At 44.0% G+C, this 24,603-nt stretch overlaps 1 protein-coding gene across 1 annotated transcript in view; it reads left to right on the top strand.

Moving 5' to 3' along the window:
- Positions 1-2,728: 2,728 nt before the first annotated feature.
- LOC309589000 (alpha-2-macroglobulin-like) overlaps positions 2,729-24,603 on the top strand; it is a gene marked incomplete at both ends in the record, with an annotated part of 37,333 nt that continues 15,458 nt past the window's right edge. Inside the window, 17 exons of the mRNA XM_082308835.1 lie at positions 2,729-2,988; positions 8,047-8,230; positions 9,097-9,253; positions 9,813-9,865; positions 10,561-10,581; positions 13,446-13,614; positions 15,533-15,617; positions 16,342-16,465; positions 17,192-17,306; positions 17,442-17,551; positions 18,437-18,598; positions 18,870-19,097; positions 20,754-20,817; positions 22,049-22,191; positions 22,556-22,705; positions 22,917-23,087; positions 23,789-23,888. Of these exons, the coding sequence (XP_082164961.1) occupies positions 2,729-2,988; positions 8,047-8,230; positions 9,097-9,253; positions 9,813-9,865; positions 10,561-10,581; positions 13,446-13,614; positions 15,533-15,617; positions 16,342-16,465; positions 17,192-17,306; positions 17,442-17,551; positions 18,437-18,598; positions 18,870-19,097; positions 20,754-20,817; positions 22,049-22,191; positions 22,556-22,705; positions 22,917-23,087; positions 23,789-23,888 (2,296 nt within the window). The remainder of the gene's footprint in view (positions 2,989-8,046; positions 8,231-9,096; positions 9,254-9,812; positions 9,866-10,560; positions 10,582-13,445; positions 13,615-15,532; positions 15,618-16,341; positions 16,466-17,191; positions 17,307-17,441; positions 17,552-18,436; positions 18,599-18,869; positions 19,098-20,753; positions 20,818-22,048; positions 22,192-22,555; positions 22,706-22,916; positions 23,088-23,788; positions 23,889-24,603) is intronic.

Raw genomic sequence — 24,603 nt, 5'->3', positions numbered from 1 at the left:
GTGGTGTCTTGCTCCATTTCAATACCGCTAATACCTGGAAAGGAAATGCAATGCATCAGCACATGTAACTTACCAGTATATCACTGTAACCTCTCTGAGAATTATCTAGAATTAAGCTGATTTTCCCAAGTATTCTTTGGAACAAAATAAAATTTTAGAATAATGTTATAGTTTTAATTTAGCATTGGAAATAAATAAGTTTCAAAAGCCTTCTATGGAACAGCCAAAAGATGTACTGCCTTTAAAAGTGAGAGTAAACAGATGTAATCATTCATTTTCAAGCAGGATGAACCAAAATTAATTGCTATAATGTAGTATAGAAATCCACTCTGCTTAGAGGATTATAAGAAATTAGATTCAGGCATTTTCGCTATATCAACCATTTACTGTGATGTGGCCTAATTTAAATTCTTTGTGATCAACAGTTAGGTACAATGATTCACTTAGGTTTTGTACTAGCTTAATATGGGGACTAGTCACTGAAGATATTAGATACATACAGATTGTCTCTTGATCTGCCGGGTGTATGAAGTATTATCATAAGAGGAAATATCTTTCTTCTGGTTAAAATCATGACTGCCAGTTCACTGAAGCCATCACTGCGTATGGCAAAGATGTTGCATGCCTTTTTCACTAGACCAGCTAGCCTTGTTGGAAGAAGTAGCCAGTCTTTCAGACACACAATCTCTCCTTCGGGTCTGAAAAAGCACCCAAAAGCTTTCAAGCTAAGTACAAATTCAGACCACTTGTTCGGAGCTTTGTGAGAGAGGAATCAGCTGAAGCACCAACTGCTTGAGCTAAAGGGCAGTTAGTGCTTGTGGAGCAAATTGGGCATTAGGGTGTCAGAGAGCTCGTAAGTGGTTCCTGGGGGACTGAGAAGCAGGTACTTTTTACCTTGTGGATGGTAAATTGATTAGTAGAAGGAAGAAGATGATAGTGAACAGGATCTCCATTGAATCGCTGGTTTTGATGGCCCTGTAGATCTATGAATTTTCATTTTACATGCTTGTCCTCAACACATACTTTGCATATGTCCATTTGGATTTCTTTTTAGTTTCAGTTTACAGCAGCCTGAATGACAACGGGCAACTTGGGATGAGTCATGTTTTCCAGCAAATGCCCAGGACACTATTGCTTTGAAAACTGCTTTTTTGCATGAGTTATTTACTGGAGAAGACGAAGATGAGTGAGAGGACAGATAATAGGGGGCATTTCTGGAGAAAGATCTAGATGGTTTTTATTACTTGGTAGTTACACAACCACTTTTTTATCAGTATTTCCATCTCTAACTGATAATCTGCTAAATCTTTTGGTTTGTGTGAGCATGTGTTCATTCCTTCTCCATATGACATTTATATAACACTTCCCCCCAACAGACACTGGCTGCCTCCTGACTGTTTTCCTAACTTTTGTGGTTTATAAAAGGTGTTAAACTGTATTCCACAAGAAACTGTGCCTGATTTTTAACACCATTCTTAAACTTCCTTTCATCCCCAGACATTTCTCCTGGTCCTTTGCACTGCTCTTCCCTGCAGTTTTCTGGTTACTACATCAGAGTCAAGATACACTGTATAGCTAACATTCAGTCCTAACATTCACTCTTTTTCAAAGCTTAATCTTCAGGCAAAGAGCAAATAGGGCTGCCTGTGCTGTTGTGATCTAATACGCTCCCTTGCACAGAACAGACAACCTTTGCTATTAATGTGGCTTCACATAAACACATTCAAGGTGGTTTGTGCTGAAGTATTTTCTCTGCTGGGTTATTCGTACACAACAAAAATCTTCATAGGGATCATGAATCACTATAAAGAGTGTTACCAAATCGTTCCACTGCACAGGGACTGCAGGGCATGCTGACAGCCCTGCAGCTGTGATTTTGCAGTTTTCCGTGGACTGGTGCAAACACCCCACCTAGTTAGGCTTCTCAGGGAGTGCTTGTAGTTTGGACTGAATATTTCTGTTCAATGACCTGCTGGAATTTAGCAAACTTTTTTCTTACTACGTTCAACTTTTGGATAAGCTGCCACAACCAGAGGTTTGCAGAAGACCAAGTGAAATCAGCAGCACTATTTGTGAGTGACTTTTGCTACAAACATGACTCACAGCAGCACAGATCTGAATCTGGCAAAGGGAAGGAGGAGCCACCTGGAACACCTGGAACATCTGTGCTCCAGGTAACACTGAATGACTAAGATGATCACCATGCTGGGTAGGCAAGGATGTCTCCCAATGGTACTGTGTAATATTTGTACATATTCACAGTGGAAACAGAACTTATTTCCGTATCTAGACCCATACCCCACCTCATTTTGGGTTATATTCCTCACATTAACAGTCTAACCCATAGTAGCTCTGTTAGCAACTGTGTCAGCAAACTACTGCAGTATTCTGTTAACATAATAATATGAGCAATGTTTCTGTCTGTGGGTTTTCTTTTTTTCTTAAAGTAACTATAAACCCGGCTTTTGGCTTCAAAAGATCACAGTACCCACATCAGAGTGCTGTGATTGGATGCTGCCCACAGGGAATATTACCCTGTGTTGAACATAGTTCATTTCCCCGACACTGTGGATTTCTGATGGGTTAAAGAAAGCAGGGTATGAATCATTCAAAGACTTCTAATATAAGCAGTATCCGATAAATACCCTTCCCCCACTTGGAAAGAAGTCTCTGGCCAAATGCTGTCCCTCTGTTCCAGCTCCTCCTTACCGCCTCTCCCCGTTTCCGGATGGTCCCTGGCCCCCAGCCCTTATCTCCTCCAGCCCCTGGGCTGTTTACAGAGAGCAGTTATAAAGAGGCTGACCCAGCAGAGAGTGGAGGGGAATCACAAGGTGCAGGAAAACAGCAGCACCGGACCAGACTGGGTGTCTGCTTGACTCACCACGACCTGCTCTGCACCATGGGGAAGGACAGGCTGCCCAGCAAACCAAACATCTTTCTCCTTCTCCTCTTTTTCCTTCCTGGAAATACCTCTCCCACCACAGAACCGTAAGCTGCACATATGGAGGGGGGAGGGAGATCTTAGTGTTCCTTTTTTTCCTTCAGTTTTCTTCCTTTCTGTCAAACAGCTGTGCCAGTTTCTTCCACTCCTGCCCTGCATCCCACTACTAGCCAAGTCCTGAGCTTCCTGCACAGCTCTACCAGTACTCCCCACTCCCACCCTGTGACCCCCGGGTTGTCCAGCCCTGGGACCCCCCCATAGCTCTGCCTTCAGGTGCCTGGGGTTTTGTGGGCTTGATGCCAGAATCCATGTACTTACCTTTTCTGTAATATCCTTGTTTCAGTCACTGTGTTATTTTTCCCCATTCTCCTGTTGCTTTCAAGCTGGTTTGCTCCCTTTTCTCCTGTTTCTTTCAAGCCAGTTTGTTTCCCTTGGCAGCGTCAGATGTACTTGTTCCCAGAGAGGATCTGTGACCTAGATTCTCTTCCTCCGGCGTGGAGCCTGGCGCTGGCACCCTCCCCTGGGGCATCCACCCCAGGGCTCTGCAGACCAGCAGCATGGCTGCAGTGCCCACTCTGCTGAGGGCCCTGAAGAGGGGGGCAGCCCGGGATGGCACGGGCAGACTGGAGGCTGGCATCCCCACCCCAGCCTCACCTAACAGAGAGGACTGCTCTGGATCCTCTAGTCTGGATGGGAGCAGTCTCCCTCTTCAGACCCTGGCTGTTGTCACATGCTGTGCCCCTTGCTGTGCTGGCAGAAGTGCAGTTCTCACCACCGCGAGTCTCTCGTAATGCTTGCTACAGAGATTTCATGCCCACAAGCACCACAGTAGTGCTAGCAGCTGTAGCAGAAGGTGCAGTGCTACGGCTGCTGCTTACTGCGTGGTCAGAGGTGAACTGGTGGCTGGCTCAGACTAAAGGACCTTTGACTCGCACTGTACCATCAACCTCCCATTCATCTGCCCTGTTTGGGTGCTTCTGGGGCAGGTCAGCCAGCCAAGTCTGCTTTGGGGTCAGGCTGAGCTCTCTGGTCTCCTACAGTAATCTGATGTAATTAAGTAATTAAGTAATCTTAATTCATCCCTGCCCAAGATCAGGGAGAAAGGGAATGAATCTGTACTGCTCAGTCCTCTCCTCCTGTGAGCAACATGCTGCTCTTTATCCCTGACCTGAGCCCCATTTTGGGAGGGGAGAAGGAGGAAGAGAAGGGAAGAGAGGTGGGGGAGAGAGGGGTGTAGTTGGGATCCACAGAATGAAGATAGGAGCCCAGTGAACAGCTGGGGAGTGGGGAGGCAGGGGAGTCTGAGCAGTGAATTGCTAGGTAGGTGTGAGGGTAGTGGTTCTGTTTTAAGTGCTGAAGGGTAGATCAGATGCTGTGTGTAACACAGAAGAGAAGCCGCCCTTGAACTGAAGACAAAATGAAGCTTCCGACCAAGGCTGGCTTCCTATGCCCAGCACAAGCAGGGAGATAGCTTCTTTGAGCAGCAGCACTTGCTGCTATTTCTCTTTCAAATGTGGCTCGCTGCACAGGAGACACGATTAAGGTTCAGACTATATACTAGAAAAAAACTTATTCACCAAGTTAGTGCAGCAGTGGAACAGGTGACCCAGAGAGATGGTGGAAACTCCATCTATGGAGTTCTTTGCAACAGTCCTGCTCCAGGAGAGAAGTTGGGCTTGAGACATCCAGAGATCCCTTGCAGCCAAAAATGTTATGATACTGTAAGATACTGACAGCAAGATTTTTTTTCTTGCTCTGGATCGGTTCTGGAAGAATTCAATGGGAGGTATCGTTCTCCTATTCTGATATGTAGTTCTGCATGCCATCTACTTTACAATGCAGTGTACATGCTTGGGAATATACTGCATACAGTCCGAAATGCAAGGTCATGAATTGGAAGGTGTGGATTTGGACTGATGGAGCTGATGAAATTCACTGGCTTCTTTGGTTGGGTGTTTGTTCCAGGAAGTAGCTGAGAGTCAATACACAGGTTTTAGTCCATCTTAAGCTAGAGTATTACCGTCTATATATAGACAAACTAATCATTTTTGCTTCAGCCACTTTCTCTAGGGTCTCCTAACCCTCCTTGTTGCCTGCTTCTGCCAGAGTCACTGCCTCTGTTTTCAGAACAGTTCGTTGCATGCAGGGAGGCTGCTGAGGTCTCTTTTGGCAGCCCAGATGTTTTTGTCCTGGAACATCTACACACGGACTTTGTGACCCAAGTTATTTAAAGCCCTCATAGTACTTTAATTGATCTAGATCTTTTCACCAACACATCCCAAAAGAGCTAAAGGGAGGTTTATAAACAGCCTATTTCATATCCTTGTTTCAAAGGCAGGGAAGCCGGTGTAGGGGGAAGTTCTGCGTGTTGGCCAAGATTTCAGCAGAACAGTGAACAGGAAGAGGAATGAGGCCAAATTCCCCAGGAACTAGGTCACGCTGTCCCTTCAGTAGACTGGACATTACAGTCAGATTGCCAATGCCAGTGACAGGGGGCAGGGGAGATGAGATTAGGGGAAGCAGGCACAGGGTGAATCTGTGGTGCAAAGGCTGTGGAGGAAGGGGAGTGCTGGAGCAAGCAGATAGTCACAAGCTGTAAGTCACTCCCTGGGTGACTGGAGTTCCCTCCTTTCACTGCTTCTGCAGCAGTGTGCACTGACCAGAGTTGCCATCTGGCTCCTTGCCATATTTTATCCTGTTGCCTGGTGGTGAGGGACATGGAGGTACTGCCTGGGTCCCACTGCCTCCACAGTAGCTTTAGGACCTCCCAAAAGCTCAGAGCCCAGGCCATAATGTAGCCCTGGATGGGCCCAGCTATCTCTCTCTCCAGGGCTGGCACCATCTGGCAAGGTGCACATTAGCCTTCCCCAGTGGAGGGCCCATGGAAAAGTGGTATGAGTAGTCCTGACCACAGCTTTCCTCTTATGCATACAGTGGTTAATATACCCTGCAGACTGAATTGCCACCAGAACCTCCTGCTGCTGCATCTGGATAGCTTGAATGTGCACAGGGAAAAAGGAATACCAGGTCCATAAAAATGGTCGAGCATCAGACCAGGGGACTACATTAGCTCTGTATTCTGTCTGTGTTGGTGGCCAGTTGTAGGTGCTGAGTGACAGAGTAGAGGAGCAAGGCAGGTACTGTGGAAATGAGTTTGCCATCTGCTATAGCCTTATGGAGCTTCTATCAGAGGTTCAAGGTCTTATTGTGGCAGGGATTACACCTGTGCTGCTATGTTTTCTAGCCATTTCTGGGCAATGAATTTACCCAGGACACTTTTTATAACCTTCATGTCAGGAGCAGCTGATCTTCTTGCTCTTATGAGCCTCACACCAAATTTTATGTAGCTGGTGCCATAGGGCAGATACCATATGCTTGGGAGAGTTACTGGCCCATGGGGAGTGACAGCTTCTTTTAAGGGCCTGCACTTGTCTGGACATGCAGGTAAGGCCCTAATTATCCAACTCAGTGGCACCCGCTGGCTCTTTTTGTTCCTCACCCAGGGAAGGACAGTCAGCTGCTGTCTGTCGCCTGATCTAGCCTGGGTGTATGCGCCCTTCTTGGACTGCTTGAGAGCACCAGAAGGCTCAAGAGCCACAAGCTGGCCATACCAGAACTGAACATTTGGGCTTTACAGCATCTGATAGTATTAAGTTCCTCCATTTAATTTTGTACATTAGTGACAAAGTCTCTACTTCCTTCTATTTTTTCTAAGCCAGCTGCTTAATATTTTCACCTGGTGTTGTTTAGTACATACATCATCACAGGTGATGAACAAACTGTACTTTCTTTCGTGCACATCATGACTTTATAGCTTTCTGTCATGCCTTTTTCCAGGCTGAAGAGTCCTAATCTATGTTGTGTCTCCTCCTACGGAAATCATTCCAGACTTCAGATCATCTCTGCCATCTTTCACTGAATCTTTTCTGCTAAATCTATTTTTTAAATGGGAGCAAACCGGCACGCCATATGTGAGATGTGGAAGTACCTTGCGATTATACAATGGCAAAACGATGTGTTTTTATTTGTCCTCTGTTCCTTTCTGAACACTTTCTACAGTCCATTTGTTACTTATCACTGAATGAGAATTTTCCAATAGTGATCAACAATGTTCATGTCTGAGCGGTAATAGCCCACTTAGTGATACAGCATATACACAATAACGTATATACCTTTGGGGTAATTTTTTCTTCCACTATTGATAATTTTCTCTTTATGAACAGTTCGCTTGCCATTTTTGCTATACAGTCCCACCATATGACAAAAGTTTTCCACAAATATGTAAGTCACTTTCAGATCTTTTCTTAACCTGGACAATTATCAGAAAATTGTACTTCCCAGATCATTTGGAAGTGTATTGAACAGGGGTCCCAAGACAGACTCCAGAGATTTTCACTAGTTCCTACACTTTCCAGGTCAGAATTAATAATCTGATTTATTAATAAAAAAATCAGTAAAATGATCCCTTTTATTGGAGGGCAGCTTATTTTAAGGGTCTTTTGTGAGGGACCTTTGTCAAAAGCTCTTTGAAGATGCAAGTACCCTTGTGTTGCAATAAACCACTACTCTCTGAAATCCTTTGTGTGCTCATCTAATAAGGTTCCCAACTGCAAGCACTCACATTTTTGCTCAGCATGAGAAGGATTTGGAAACCTGGATAGGCAAAGACAGGAGCAGCCAGACAAGTGGGTGGTTTTTTCAACCCTAAAACTGCTGAATTCTCAACCTTTTTTAGCAACTGCCTTTGAGTCTCAATAGGAGATTGTGGGATATACAAAAATCAATTAACAGTCTGGAACCTTTCACACCGTTCTTACTGCCTGCTGTGAAGCCAAACAAAACATCCTTTGTAAAGGACTCTCTGTTAGCATAGAAATTGTTTCTTCCACTGCAAGCATTTTCCTGCTTTTCAGCTAATTAGTTAGGCAGTTTAATATGTATAAACCCAAAATAAAATGAATGTTCATGTGTATATGCACTGCAGTTCACAGGGGTAGTAATGGATCAGGCATGCTGATTTCTTAATTTCCTTCCACTTAATACTTTTTCCTTAGAACTGTTTCACATTTCTGATCCTTCTGATTCTTGCTTCCCTCTCTTCCTAGGCAGTATATGGTGCTACTCCCCTTTCTCATACACACCGATTCTCCTGAGAAGGTCTGCGTTCAGCTGACCCACCTGAATGAATCTGTGACGCTGAGTGCCACACTCGAGTATCAAGGGGAAAACAGGAGCTTGATTGATGATGTGGTGTCAGAAAAGGACGTGTTCACCTGCATCCCTTTCTCTGTGAGTACCTCATCCTTGTGGGCTGATCCCTTGTGTTTACTGATGTGGCATAGTAGATCTAAACAGTCCAGAAATGAGAAATAAGACATGTTGCAATCAGAGACTTCTAAGCTAAGCCAAACAAAAAATGAATTTGATGTGGAAAATTGACTGTGGTAGCCTTAAGAGGAATCATTTTCCACTGTTATCAAATTCCATGTCCCACATGATATTTCTGTGCATGCAGGGCTTAGAGACCTCTTTTGGGATCCTTCATCCTAGAACTTTGACTGACAGAACATATCCCATGTTTGTTTGATCTATATAAGCCTCAGAGGAAAAATAGCAAAGTGGAACGAGAACTGTAGAGACTGGGGAATGGTTAAAGACAGTGAGGTCCATGAGGTCATTTGTCTCCTTCTGGAGCTTATTCATGATTGATTGTTTCATGCAGAAGGCTGGTTGGTGAGTAATGTAAGCAACTGGTCCCACCCCCTAAATAATGAATCTGTGTTGATTTCCATTTTGATAAATCATAGGATGGAACAAGATCAGATTCAGTATTTCTCTAAGGAAAGTGTATAAATGAAGGAAGGGAAAAGTCTTCCAGTATTGGAAGGAGAGAAAGAAGCAGCATGGAGAAAATTCAAGGGAATGGAGAATATCTATCGTTGCAACAATTCCTGAAGGAAAAAGAAGATTTTCTTGAGACGGAGGAGACAAGCCCTCCGAGTTCATATCAGAAAATCATGTTTTTCTCTTGCTTCCAGCACTAAGTCTTTGGTGTCCCTTTAGGGAACTTTCAGACCTAGCTAATACTCCATCCTTCAAAGGCTTAGTGTAATGGGGTGAATCAGTAAAGCAGTTATCCTCTTCATTTTCCTTAGCTTCCAAAATCCAATAGCACATCAGTGGCATTTCTCACTGTGATAGTGAAGGGGGCGACACTGCAGTTCAGGAGCCGCAAGTCAGTGCTGGTCAAGAATTCTGAGAGCTTGGTCTTCGTCCAGACAGACAAACCCATCTACAAGCCTGGACAGACAGGTACGGGGAATTGGGTTGGTGTTGACTCTGATAGCAGAAAATCTTAGGGGCTTCATTCCCCAGAGGTCCCATACTTTTATTAAAGTTTTCAGACTTCTTCATGGGGGAGTTACAGCACTCAGTAAATCTTATTTCTATCAGCTGAGATCTAGGGCATGTGGTACCTTCATCATTCCTATTCTCCATCCTGCAGGCACAGCATCTCAGCTAGATGTAGGCAGAGACTCAGATTCATTCTACTCAACTAGAGGCACAAATCTGGGATGACTTCAAAGTATAGTCTCCCTTGGCTGCACCTGAATCAACAAAGCAGGACAGGCACTCCCAAGGGACAATTCAGTTCAGCCAAGACCTGATTATCCTTCTAAATTTATCTGCCTCTCACCATCTGCAAGACAAAGAGCCTGAAGTAATTGCTTCCATAACTTAGAGATCTCAGTTCAGAGCCTGTTGATCCATGGAATGAATCTGAGTTATAAATTATTGAAACACTGACATTTCCTGGTAATGGCTACAAATTTAACAGTGGAATTTCCTTCTTTTCTGTTACACCTTTCAGTTCTGTTTCGGATCATCTCTCTGGACAAAGACTTCTACCCGCTGAATGAGAAGGTAGAGCCATAATTCTTTGTTGTTAACCAGGAGGTTTAATTCCCAATTAACACCATTGCTGTCATTATCCAGAACCACTGAAGACAGCCTTTAAAGCATATGATCCTTTCTTACTCACACCATCCTTGACCCATTCCATATCCTGTCCTGGGACACAGTCCACTTGTCTCTATTGACTGAGAAACGTAACCCCTTTTTCAAAGGGATATAGGTGTTTAAAACCAGATTTGCAAAGGAAAGTATATGGCTAAGCATGCAGGCAGGGATCTCATTACTGAAAAAATGTGTGGAACAAGTTTCCATTGGAAGTGATAGATGTGCAGATGTTTCTGGCAACCACATGGGTAACCACATGCTTAGAGGCAGAGAGAGCAGCAAGAGAAGGACTTGGTTTTAAGGAACTGGTCAGGGGTGTAAGTCCAATCAGTTTCTCATGCAGACAAGTTCTTTGAAAACTCTTACTTCATCACATTTTCGTACTGTGGTAAGATAAAAAGTTGGGGCTCTAAAATATTATAGAAGAGATTCCCTTAACCATCAAGAACTAAGGCAATAGAGCAAGTATAGAAAAGGAAGAACCCAAAGGACTTCTTAGAAGGTTGTTCTTCTGCCCTTCAGTCCAAATCTGGAAATTGCTTCCACCCATATGTGACTAATATTTCTAATGCTGATTTTCGTTTGTTCTTTCCCCACAGTTTCCATTTGTATATGTTCAGGTGAGTGGATAATTACATGTCTATTATTTCAGCAGAATGTGCAGGCACAGAGGTAGTAGTGTCCAACAGTGGTGTTTTCAGGCTGAGGTGCAAGGGAAAAAACAAGGGCGCATGACCTTTTTCCCATGTGTAAAGGAAGGCTGAGTAGTTGGGCATCAAAATAAGTTCCGACAATGGTTCTTTGATTGGGGAATGTGCTGTAGGAACAAAACAGTTAATCAGTGCAAGCCATGCTGTGAACAGAATTACACTTGCCTAGAGGTCATATCAGAATGCCTTATTCCTCTTCCCAAGCAGAACCAAGATTTTCTGTCTGCCAAGTGTGTTTGAAACCACAGAACTGTGTTAAACAAACCAGCAAACCTAAAGAAACAAAACTGTGTTAGTAGATGTTCCCTATCTTTCCAAGCACGCCCTTTTTGTCTGTTTTTTTTTAATGGTTGAACTTCAGTGACAGACAAAAGTTTATAGGAAGGATGTTTCTGTCAATGATTCAAGTACTCACTTTTTCAGCTGAGAAACCAAAATTTACAATTATTATCTGGGACATCTTCTGGGACATCTGATGGGAAGGACCCAGCAATGGACCCTGAAGTAACGATAGCAGCACAACCAGTGCTGAAATTAGTGTGCACAAATCTTAAGTTGGTTTGCATGATTATGGGTCCTATGTAGTCATTCCTGTCATTGCTCCTTGCTGCTTGGGGTTGCTGTCTCCACTCTGCACTGTCTCTCTCTAGAGCTGGGGGTGTTGTCAAAACAGGGAAGGCATAAGGTGGGCCAGAAACAGGCTATGCTCCTCTTTTCTACCCTCCTGTCAGAGTGCTGTCACTCTCTCTTCCCCTCAGCAACCAACTGCAGAGCTGGTGAGCCACTGACAGTCTGTGAATATTTGGAGAAAGAAGAGTAAGAGAGTGTGTGGTGTGGGATAACAGGTGGAGGAGAGCATCTCAGAACTACCTTCTGTTGGGTTGTAGAACAGGTCCCTTCCCTTTCAATGAGATGATACTTGACTGAGTACAGGAATTTCATGAAAGGAGCAAGAAGAAATAAATCCTATCCACTGCCTCCAGAAATCCCATATGCCATTTCCTAACAAGCTGAATAGTTTCAAAATCTTTTTTTTTGTGTCAGTACCATAAAAGGCTTCAATTTTAAATCACTAGGAAGGCCACCCTGTGTTTTCAGCTCCAGCCTGTGAGGCATGGTGTTTGTCCATGCTGTTTAAGTCAGCTTTTGCAGGCCTTGTCCTCCATCCCCACCATCACCTCTCTCTTCCTCAATGTTCCTTCTCAGTCCAGCACTGCCCTTTGTTTGGCTTTCATAGATGTCTACGAGGCAGTCTTGTAGAGTGGGAAACTCATCTGGCAGCAAATAGGCTATTTTTTTGGCCAGATCAGATCTGCCAGTGCAGTTTACCACATGCTTGCACAAAATTTGGACTGGCCTAACGGAAAGGTGGCAGGAGTGAAGAAAGGTGACAGCTTAAAGTCAGCAGTGCTAAGGAAATAAATGCTCATCAGTCCACACACCCTTAATGTCACTAAGTGATTGTAGTCAGCCACAAAGGCAGAAGTTAGTATGAGCCTATTGTTTCTGAACTATTATCCTGACCTATTGTTTCTGTCATTTAAAAAAAAACTTTCTGAGGAAAACCAAACAAACTGACTTTCAGGCCTTCCCTATAAATACATCACAGAAATGGCAACAAGTTCACAAGCCCAGCTGTAAACACTTCCTTGAATTCCTTTTCCAATGAAGCCCAGTGGTGTCCCTCACAATAAGTGGGGAGCTTTTCAGCAGAGTTTGAAATGTGATGATGAAGAGGATTTGGTCAGAGCCGTGGGATGTGTTTTACTGACTGTGCCTTCCTCCCAGGGTGCTTCTTGGGAAGAAGGCCCCCTCTTCTGCCCCCTGACCGATGACCTCCAAGTGAAGGATGTCATTCACATCCCCTTTTCCCTAAGCCCTAAGATAAAATCCCAGTGAAGTAAATGCACACAGCCACATACCTTGAGTCACATACCTATCTAGAGTAAATAGACTTTTGGTGACAGCCAAGGTACAATGCAAAGAGCAGGCAGAAAATGAAAGACTGTAAACATTAACTACCCTGCTGAGGAGCCTGGAAAGGGTGCATCAAACTATGCAGCACCACTGTGTTGGTTCAATGACTTCTACAAGAACTTTGGGGCTGAGCTGATGAATTTGGAGCACAGCCTATTGACAGTTCATAATGAGCCATACTCAGCTGTAGTAGTAGTGATGAGATTTCAGCTCCAGCATTAGGACCAAGAGGCAAGAAGGGAGAGCTCTCAGCTGGATGCACATATGTGGGATATACTGTCCTCTGTTCCTGTCCCCACTCCCCCACCCCACCACAAGCTTTGGACTCTTACACATGTATATTTCTCAGTCCCATAGATAGATCAGGTGTCTCATTCCTCAGCAGATTATGCACTGGTACTCAAGACAGGCATGGAAAAAAAACTTTTAGCAGGCTGTATAGCAAGTGAAGGAGACTGAAACTTCCCTTCTTTCTCCCTGTGCTCCACTTACTCCTGCTATCCATCTCTTTGTCCTGTTACCTTGCCAGTCTGTCTTTCCCAGCTTCCTGGCCCCACACTTCATAAACATGCAGGTAGAGCTGAGGGGGAGAAAACACAGGTCCTCCATGGTTAAAAAGTTTTCTTGCATTCTAGTTATGCAGAATTGACAGGTAAGGGCTCACAGATCTTCACAGTTATTGAATAATTACAGCTAGGCATTTCCCAGCCAGGAGGTATATATACTGGGAACTCCACTGCTCTGTCCCTGGGAGCGTCCTGTACTGTCTTGTGACCTTGAGTTATCCTCACCTGCAGGATCCCCAGAGGAATCGTGTGTACCAATGGCAAGAGGTGGAACTAGAGACCGGCTTTACACAACTCTCCTTCCCGCTCACCTCAGACCCCATGCAAGGCTCCTACAAAATAGTTGTGCAGAAGAGCTTCTCGTCCCATGTGGAGCACTCCTTCAGCGTGGAGGAATATGGTAAGGAGAGGGGGGGTATGGGCTGCAAGTGGGGCTGACAGCAGTGCCTTTTACTGTGACCTCTCGATTTGGGATTTCTTGGGAATGGCATGGAGAATGGAGGGACTGCATACATAGGCAATGGGGTTCAGAGGGGCTGACTGAGAAGGTGCTGAGTATCAGAGGTGGTTGCTCACTTTATGGCATCTCTGCAACCTGCCTGAGCTTGTATTTGCTTGTAGGACTCTTGGGAGTACAGGGTCTGACAGGCTTCCTGTGGCACCAGTTTCAACTGACTTTGTTTTAGTCACTTTTTGGTCCAGCAGCTTGTTGCAAGTAGCACTAGATACAGAGTAAGAGATGACAATATTTTGGTAACCCTGTTCTGCTTCTCTCATCATCTGCATCAGTTCCATTCCTCCACTTGTAGTCCTCTCTCTTTTTCTTCTTCTTCCTTGTTTCTGCAAAAGCTTAGAAAATATGTTTGGTAGAAAGCTTCAGTTTGAAGAAGAACACTTCACAAATGCTCCAAGCAGATGCAAACAGTCTGGTAGTAGAGACTGAGTAAGGGCAAATGTGCTGCCCCAGGGAGCACTCTAACCCCCAGCTCTGTAATAAAACTTCTCAGGTGTTTGTAGATGTGTACTCTGGCTAGGCTGTGTGCATTTGAGGAGGCTGCTTGGCCTGTGCTCTGCACTCCCAGGCTCCCCCCAGTTGTACATGAAGCCCAAATGACCCAGTGAGTTGCTCAGAACCTGCTATTTCTGGAATATGCAGGGTGCAGACCCAAAGAAGATTGACACTGGAGTCCATGGGAGCTGTCTTATTTGGTTCAAAGTCAGGCATGGTGGCTAGTATGAACATAGCAAATAATCTGAACACAAAGCAGGTTATAGTCTTTGGCCTGCCATGGTGGCAGCTGGGCTGTGCCTCCTCCCACAAAGATCATTCTGAACGCCCCCCAAAATCAAAGATGTATGTCCCTTTCTTAGCCTTACATTAAAGTCATTTTTCTTTTATTTGTTCTTTAGTCTTATTCCCATGAATCTCCCCTGTTGCTAATTCTCTTACAGCCTTTTGAGGAAATGTGCCCTGGGGTTGAAACATTGAGCTTAGCCTCCCATCCTAGGGGCAAATTTATGTCTAAACTGTATAATCCAGGGCTGCTTTCCAGTTCCTGGGTCTGGGTGTGCACCCTCCCTGCTCTTATTTCCTTGCACTGTGAAAAAAACTCAGGTGCACCACCTGGAAGCAGGCCATTACATGCTTCAGTCCAGTCCTGGGCTTGAGGGTTGCAGGATGCAATATGGGAAGAGGGACGTAACTTAATACTCAGGAGAAAAATATGCCTTTTGCTTGCCACCCTTTATATGAGGCATTATTGCTGTCTCATCCACTTAAAAATATAGACCTGAGAGTCTGTGGCTAGATTCCCTAGAACTGTCTAGACATGCAGGACAGTTTCACATGCTACATATCAGCAAGCCTAACAGCAGCTTGGGATCTCCAGAACAGTAAGAAACAATCAGTGATTTGATCCGTTTCAACATGGTAAATGACACAGGTGGTGAACGTGCTACTCCAAGTCTTAGCTGCAAATTATGTATTATGAAATATGCAACACAACACGCAGGGCCAGTGTGTCCTTCTGAACGGGCGTATGTAAGGGATCTACACACCTGTGTGGTGTCAATGGGATCACATGAGCATGTGCTGCAAATGAGGGAAGACAAGGGCTACAACCCTCCTTAAATTCCCTTTAAACCCAAAACGGTGGTGAAGGCTGAGAAAACCTAGGGAGGGGGTAGCAGAGCTGTACTGCAGACCACAGAGAGGTGAACGTTCCTATTACGATGATCCTGGCTCTGTGTTCGGGTTGCTGTGTAGCACACAGCTCTCCATCACTCTTCTCATATCAGACTTTCTCTCTCCCATCTAGTGCTGCCCAAGTACGAGGTCCTGGTGAAGCTGCCCAAGATGATCACCATTAAGGACATGGAGCTTCCAGTGTCTGTCTGCGGTCTGTGAGTCACAGAGCTGGAGTAAATCTCTCTTGCTCATCCTTCACTCCTCCTTTCCACTGAAAACTGAAAGAAGAGCTGGGGAAGGCTTTTCATACTTTTCCCAGACATCTAGAGCAGGCTTGTTCCACCCTATCAAACCTGAGCCTGCTACTTGGCCTGAACAGTCAAAGTGAAGGGTCTTCGCTATGTTCCTTAAAAGATGATGTGAAACCAATCTGCAGCTCTCTCCTCCCAGTTTACTGTACATTTTCTCTTCTGTCTTTACATTTCTTCAGTTAGAGCTTCTCTGCCAGTCTTGAACCCTCAAATACTCAGAGATGTCAGATCAGACATCACTTAAACAGGTGTTGCAAACCCAGTGTTCTCATTTTTAACTCATAAATTGGTCCTTCTGAGCCCCTGGTTCCATTTCTGCTTCTTCATTGAACCCTCAGGAGTTTGTGATACAAGGATACGCCCTGCTGAAATAATTTTCTGCAGACAATCTTTTACTGCATTCCTGCAGAGGCCTCCCACCTAGAATGGATTCTAATGGATGATGGAAGAATCTCACCATGAAATGATGGAAACATGATCACTACAATCATTAAAATATCAGATTAGTCAGCCTTTAAGAAATATTAGGAAGTCATCCACAGAGGTCTTTTAGGAGATGTGTCTGAGTGTGACTCTCCCACTGATTTTCTCATCATCTAATATATTGTTTAACACTTTGTGATTATAGGTACACCTATGGGAAACCTGTTCCTGGTTTGGTGAATGTCCAAGTGTGCCGGAAATTTTCCCATTCTGCTTCAAATTGTTATGGAAAAGAAGCAGAAGCTGTGTGTGAAGAATTCACTAGGCAGGTGAGTCCCAAGATTAAAATGTAGGGGTCTTTCTTATGGGTAATGGGCAATATGTTGTCTAAAGGAGGCCAAATCTGTGACTGTTGGGAGATAGTAGGACATCAGAGATAGCAGTCTGTCTGGGAAAAAGCAGATGTTCTGAGACGAAGGCATTCTTAAGAGGTGGGTCATTAAACTGGAAACGGAACTGATGAAGAAAACCCCGCAGGTGAAATCCTGACCTCATTGAAACTAGTGACGAATCTCCAGTTAGCATCTGTGAGGTCCCTGCTATTGATCCCCAAACTGAGAAAAGAATCTGTGAAATAATTTTGTAACTGGTGGGGGGAGTGGCAGGGAGCAAAGAGCAAAGAAGATGAGGAGAAAACAAGAAGGCAATATTGTATATGGGTCAAACACAGGACAAAGGAAAAAGGGCAACAAGGAAAAGAGTGAAGACAACAGAAGAAACAGGAAGGAAAACAAAACTAACGTAGGAGGGAGTTAACAAGGAAATCAGTGAGTGCCTTGGAGAACTGAGTGTCAAGTACCTCATGGAACACAGAAAATGTGTGGATGAAACACTAGGAAACAGGCTGCAAACAAGTTCTGGTCTTGCAGACAACCCTACAACATAGGCTGGGATTTTGTGACAGAAGCGTGTGGGGTTTGGGGTGTCTATTCCTGTCCTACAAGGCACCAAATTTGTTCACAGAATTCCAATTTTCTCTCCAATTCCCTGCTTAGGCAGACGTTCATGGGTGTGTTTCTAGTGTAGTAAGGACGAAGATATTTCAGCTCCAGCGCAGGGGATATGAGATGAGCATTGAGGTACAAGGCAAGATCACAGAAGATGGCACAGGTATGTATCACATGGAGATGGCAAAGTGATGGCAGGCCATAACAGGAAGGCCTGGCAAAGATGAGGAAAGTGAAGTGACATGTCTAGAAATGCTGCCATTCATTAATAATCTCTCTTTACTGTGCTCTTTCTCAGGAATAGAGATGACTGGAACAGGCTCCTGTGGAATCACATCCATCATGAGCAAAATCAGCTTTGACCTGCTGGACTCTCAGTACAGACCAGGGATCCCACTCTTTGGGAGGGTAGGGAACTTCTGAGACCCTGGACAATGAATGGCATAGCAAACTCACAAGTGCACAACCCCATCAGATGGAATATCAGTGTGCAGATGACATGGTCCACCTTCCTCTGGCTTTGCACAGGCAGACGAATTACTGTCAGTTGGGGCACTCTAACAGACACGTGGCCCTGAACCTTCTGGCAGTCGGCCCAGTAACGAACAGAAGGCCTGTTGTTCTGACACATGAGACCACATAACACCAGGGAGAAGCAAGTGTGGGCTATTCCACAAGGGAACGTTATCCAGGTGCAAAGGGTGACCACAACACAGGTAGGCGTAGTGACCTCATCAACAAGGGCACAGTCCCACAGTACCCAACCAGACTGAGCAGAGCAGGGATGGTGAGAGTAACAGGTTCCACCAACAGTCCAGTGATCACCAGACAATGTAAAGTGATGAGTCAGGACTCAGCTCAAGCAAGGAAGTCCAGTTAACCAGATGGGAACAGCAGGAGAAATAGCCGGGTGTAGTTCTACCTCCAATGTAGCTTTAGTCAAGGACTGGGGCGAGGCACAAGCCTGAACTTACAGTTCCTGAACCAAGAGGCAGATGGTATGTGGCGGAGGTCCCATATGAAGCTGGCCAGGGGAATTAAAACCTGCTGAGGAACTTGGAGGTCTGACAGATAATTTCTCTGGCACGATCAGATTGTTTTGCTGAGAATTTTCTCAGGTGCTGCCTCAGACAACTCAAGACTCACCCCACAGATTTCCACATTCACGTCTTTTGTTCTTCTCAGTAAGAAACATCCTGCCTTGCAAGGAGGAAAACGGGGAAGAGGCTTTAAGACTTGGGAATTGTTTTCTGTTTCTAGTCTAAAACCTGAGGTTTTGTTTTGCTCTGTTAGGTGAAGCTGGTAGATGGCACTGATGCTCCAATTGCCAATGAAACCATCATGATTTCTGTGGATGGCGACAGATACAAAGGGAATTACACTACAGATGAGCAGGGACAATCCTGGTTTTCCATAGACACTACCACCTTCACACAAGCCTCCCTGGAAATCCAAGTGAGTGGCAGAGACGAGGCAGAGGGGCTGGGGTAAGCCTCTGTCTTTCTGATCAGCATGGGAAGTATCTATCCATGGGTTATCAGTCTTTCTGCCAATCAGAAGATAAAGCAAGTTTCTTGGCAGGTCATCTCTCTTCTCTGTGTCTCCTGTTCTCTACCTTCTTCTAAGAGTGGGAAATATAGAACATACCCAGAGTTTTTCTGTGGACTTTCATGTGACTTGTTACCTGGTTTTCGTCAGCTGTGAACTTCTTATTCTTCTTTATCAGGCTGATCATAAACCTGAACTGAACTGTTATGACAGCGACTGGATCACACCATCATATGAGAATGCCATGCGTAGAATAAGTCGGTTTTACTCTCCCAGTAAGAGTTTCCTCAAAATTGAGCCAAAGCCTGAGACATTGAGTTGTGGCTCCCCCACAGAGATCCAGGTGCACTATATCTTCACACCAGAGGCCATAGGAGAGCAGAAGAAAATTGTCATTTACTATTTGGTAAGAATTATTTGTGGTTACTTTGATCTATGGCCACAGAGAGCACTGTCGCACATATAGCTACCTTCCATGACGAGCAACCACAGCACTGCTATATGGTCAGTCCTTAGCCAGTAATGATAGAGAGAGTCTGAAACTTAAAGTGTGGCCTGTGGCAGTGGGATTTAAACACATTTCTGTAATGTTTCTCATGTTGTCTTCTGTGTGCAGACATAGGGTGTACATGTTTTATTAAGAACAGAAGAGAGGCAAAATGTTGATGGAGGGAGCATTGTCTTGGGTGCAGCCATCCAAGACTCTCATTTCATAGTACTCCACTGCCAGTTTCCCCCATTCCAAATTCTAGTTCATATATGGTCACAGCTCAGAAACCAGCATCCTACAAGCAGATGAAAGATGAGGAGGAAAGCAGTTTCCTACTCAGTTTTGTCCTTTGACCACTGAAACTAAAGCAACACCTCTAACTACAGCACCAGAAAAGCCCAATAAGCTTAGAGCTTAGGTTGCGTATCAGGCAACGATCGAAAGTTTGGGATACCACAGTAACTGGAACAGACTATAACATGCTGGCATTGAGAACTGTGAATTGATTCACTCTGGGGGGCAGAGAGGAGAGACTAATTCAGCTGTGACTGAACAATCAGTTTCACTTGGGAGAACAGGAAGAATCAGATGAATATTCAAATAGAACTTCTTTCCTCCTAAATTTGTTTTTCGGGTTTTCCCATTTCATGACACTAGCAGAAGAGATGAGAGTAGCCTTGGAAAGCTAGAAGAAATCAGTGGAACAAACACTCCTGTTCTGACGGATTGTACAGAACATAGGGGGGACTTAGACTGAGATTACAAAAAAGAGAAGAGAAACCTGTGGTAGAGATGTCCATGTGCTTATTTTCAAGACTGCTAACAATAAATTGAAGCACAAGATTCCTGTTTATCCCAGTAGTCTGGAAAAGCTGGTCTTAAGTATATACATACAGCAGGTAACCAAACAGTGAGGGAACTTACATTTTTATAGGTGTGGATTCCACATCTTGAAATTAAAATATGGTGCTATGGAATAGATAACCTACATGGAAAGTAATTGCATAACAGGTGCTTTCTGTTGTCAAAAAGGAAACCTTTTCTAGAAATGAGGAAATTACAGCTAGCATTCAGGCTATTGCATGCTGCCTGACTTCAGGTACCTTATTCAAGCTCTCCCTATTTACAGCCTGTGCTCTTCTATTCCAACTCTGTGTGAGTTACGAAACTAATCCTGATTAAATTTTTCTCCAGACTGTCTCACAATACAACTGAGAGTGGAGTGAGGAGAACTTTCGATCATCAGTGTGTTCCAAATTGTTAGAAATGTGCACATGACCCCCCAACCTATGTGCACTCAGAGGCAAAGTGCATTTGAACCTGATCTATATATATACAATATGTACAAAGGGAAGCCAGGTCTAACCAATGAGGAAACATTGGCCCTCCTAGGAGTGAAAATTTCTGTCTCCAAAGACACAGTAAATTCCAGTCTGGCACTTGCTTAGTATCTTGGTTTTGCTCACAGTTGGCAGTGCTATTCATACTCACGTTCTACAGTTAACCCAGTGAATGTTCATTCTCCTTCAACACCGGTAGCAACAATTACAAGAAAGTTTCTCTGTCGCACAGGTGATGGCCAAGGGAGGCATTATATTAGCAGACACCCATGATCTGACTGTGAATCCTGGAGATGGTGAGCAGAACTATGCATTTTTAGCACCTCTGATAATTTGGGGGCGGGGGGATGTAGAGAAATTATTTCAGCTCAAATATTTAATGTTTGAATTGAAATGCATTTTCAAAATTAAATCTTTTAAAACAAAGTGGCTTGGGTTAGTTTTGTTTTCTCCAAGCTCTGTCAGGTGCTATTTTTTTGACCAGAAAATTTTAGAAAATTCAACAAAAAATATGCATAATGTTTTGGCCATTTTTTCCTCAAACCAACACTTTCTGCTAGCCTCTCTACCGTATTCAAATTGTGGATGCTTACCAGTGTTGTGAGACTCACATGTACAGTGAGCAAGAAGAAGAAGGTGCCTCCTTTTCTTTCTCTCTCTCACTTTCCTTCATTTTTTGGGTATTATTTCTCCCTTATAAGCATGCAAACACAGACATACCTATATTCTAAGCAATACATTTGATTTTATTCATATAAATGTCCAAGGATTACACATTTCAGTAACTGAGGCTGGCTATGGTACATCTTTAAAAGTCTTTCAAGAACGAGACCAGGGAGACATTTTGGAAGTCTATGAGAAGGAGTTGCACTGCAGTGGGTATAAACAGCATATGGAAATAAAAGATCTTGCAGGCTGCATGTTCATAGAAAGTTCTGCATCCTCACTAGTAGTAGTGACTAAACTAACACCCTGGTTCAAAACAAGAGATGTTCTATCACCTTTGTCCAGATTGTGACATGAAGCTCAGGTCAGTTAGGAAGAGTCTTTCAACATAGAAGGGCATTTTCCATTGTGTTTGGAGCTATAGCTTGGTGTTCCAGCTAAATGCTTGCTTAGCAGTAACTTTGCAAAGTTATTCTTTCAACCACTCTGCAGCCTTGACTGCTGCCACCCATTACAACAGTCCCTTATTTCTATGTTTTTTCCCTCGTCTGTTTTAGTAGACTGCAAAAGATCTTGGAGTTTGAGGAAGAAAGGTGTTGGGAACATCAAGAAATGTTAACTGAGGAGAATCTAGAAGGCATGTTGAGGCTCACCAAACTCATCTTATTTGCCTATTACATGATCACTGTTTGAATGCAGGTGTCTTCAGCAACAGCCATAGACTTCAGTCATGTATCAGTATTCCTGCCCCTGCTAGCAAAAGATGTTCAGCATGAGTGAACTTGACTATTTTATCTGGAGAAGGCAAATGCATATACTGGTACTTCTTGTATGTTTCTTAGCCTTTTTTCTCTCTGTTAGCTTATGGGACATTTCAGTTGACCTTCCCTGTTGAGGCGGCAATTGCTCCCCTGGCACGGATGCTTGTGTATACCACTTCACCCAGTGGGGAAGTCATCGCCAGTTCAGCAGATTTCCAGGTTGAAAGTTGCCTCCCCAATAAAGTGAGTATAAGCCAGGGTTTATGCAACCCATGTTTGTCTTATGGCCAGTAGTTCAGTTATCAGTTCCAGAACGGAGGCAGAATTCACGATGGGTTAATGAAATGGTCTGACCAGATGTTGACTGAGGATTAGTGACTGAAACTCCAGAATAAGTTACAAAACCATAACTATAAAAAGTGGAGCAAGACAGAATAAGAAAGAGAATCACTGGTCTTTGTTAATTACATTGGTCAAAGCTGAATATATATTAGAAGAGCTGCAAGGCGCTAGCAGAGCTCAGTTCACAAGGATAGATGCTTCAATATAATAGCATGTAACAGCATCTGGAAAAGTGGCTGCTTTAACTTCCTTTTTGGGGTTGCAGGTCAGACTGAGTTTTGAACCCAAGGAAGGTCTTCCTGCCTCCAACACACGCCTGCAACTCCATACTTCACCAAGGTCCCTGTGTGCCCTCCGTGCTGTGGACAAGAGTGTTCTCCTCATGAAGCCTGAAGATGAACTCTCTCCCAGCTCTGTAAGTCTTGGTTATTTCTAGTAATGAGCCAGTACAAGAACGAACCAGTCCTTCAACTACAATTAACACCACTATGGACATGGGGCCATGTATTTTTATAGCTGCATTCACTACACATTTTTTAGAAGCTGGCTTTTATCAAAGGAGTGTTAAGTAGCATCTGTAAGTGCTGACCTGCCACACTTCTCCCTGGTTGTTTGCATTTCCCCAGGTGTATGATCTTCTCCCACTGAAGGAAATCCGGGGTTATAACTTCAGGGACTACTACCTGGAAGAAGACAACGTAAACCCTTGTGTGTCACTTGACAATATATTAGTAAATGGATTTGTCTACATACCCGTTTCTCCTGATGGTGAAGGTGATGCCTATGACATTCTCAAAGTAAGCTCCAGCCTTTTGTTTTAATTTGTTATTCCTTTCTGGAAGACAGTCTCCTCTCCTCTTCTCCCCTGTCCTGAAGGGTTTTTTAGTGAACTTTGCAAGACAATAACCAGGCCCAGGCCCTGCATCTATGGAGCCCGTCATTAGTGCCTGAGTGCTTCTCTGAACCATGCAAACTTTGAAGGGTCTCCTTATTGCTCGTAGAGATACCTGTGAATGAGCTCAAGTAAGGAAACCATCCTAAGAAGTGACCCCTGGTACCATAATATTAGAAACTCTTCCTCAGTCGTGCATGTTCTCTCTCTATCTGGTGTAGATAGGTCTTTAATAAAGTGCCAGTTACTTTGATAACCCACAAACACACCTATACCTATCTAGAGAGTCCTGCACAAGACCTATTGGGTACCCTCAGTCTAATGCTTTTCACACATGTAATTTTCACCCAGGCAGATGTCCCCAAGGTAGACCTGTGGCCTCAGCTTTCCATCTGATCATGCCAAGATTTACCCTTAGGATGAGTATAACATGATAAAGCCTCAACATCTGGGTTAAACCAGTCTCTCTGGCACTTATATACAAGCCTTTGTTATTCTGATTGATATCAGACATCAGTACCTGTCATATTCTTGACATACTAAAAATAGTCTATTTTCAAAACTGTGTTTGCATATTTTTTGCTCTTCTTTCTCTTTGTTTACTAGGAATTGGGCTTAAAAGTCTTCACTAGCAGCAAGATCCATAAGCCTGAAATCTGCCAGCATTACTCAGGACACATGATAGAAAGGAGTTACAGTAGTTCTAGTAAGAATACGGGCTTCATTTTACCTCCCACAAAACCACCTAAAATTTACCACCCTGTTTCTTTCCTTCCCTCTACTTCTTTGAATATTAATCACACCAGGCAGACCAGATTCTCCTGTCAGATAATACTGACCTAATTCAGGATCACTCCCTTCCGGCCTCAGTCCGGAAATACGGAACTGATACACCTCTGCCTGCTTAACCCCAGCGAGACAGATGTGCCTGGCTAGAACTGCGTGTGCTCAATGACTCCCATGCCAGCCCCTACAGCAGGGATCCTGTAGGCACTAGGACACTCTGCCTACATTGGATGGACTGTGCCGGCACAAAGCAGTGGCTTTTTTCCATCAGATCTGAGTGCAGCTACGGTAACCTAAAAAAAGGAGTCTTTACTGCTAGGTAGTCACATTCTAGCAATAACTAGAGGAACAACTAGGGAAAAAGTGGGCCAAGATAAGAGAAGGTGGTACAATTCTCTGGGTAGATATTTTACCACTGCGGGCTGAGAAATTTGGTTCTGTTCCCAGCTCTCCCACTCACATGACTATAAGAGGCTGGGTAGGTCACGTCACTTCTCTGCAGCCTCAAAAAAATTGTTCTTTCAATTTTAAAATTTTAGCTAAGAATAACCACTACCAGGAAAGAAAGTGTCCTCCTGATTTAGAATGGCGTTTGACACATCTTTTCCTTTCTTCCTGTCCTTGAACAAATTTTC

The sequence above is a fragment of the Platalea leucorodia genome (genome assembly GCF_965183815.1).
Source record: "Platalea leucorodia genome assembly, chromosome: 4".
Classification (NCBI taxonomy): domain Eukaryota; kingdom Metazoa; phylum Chordata; class Aves; order Pelecaniformes; family Threskiornithidae; genus Platalea; species Platalea leucorodia.
The sequence above is the reverse complement of the archived record's forward strand: the minus strand, read 5'-3'. Positions and strand labels throughout refer to the sequence as shown.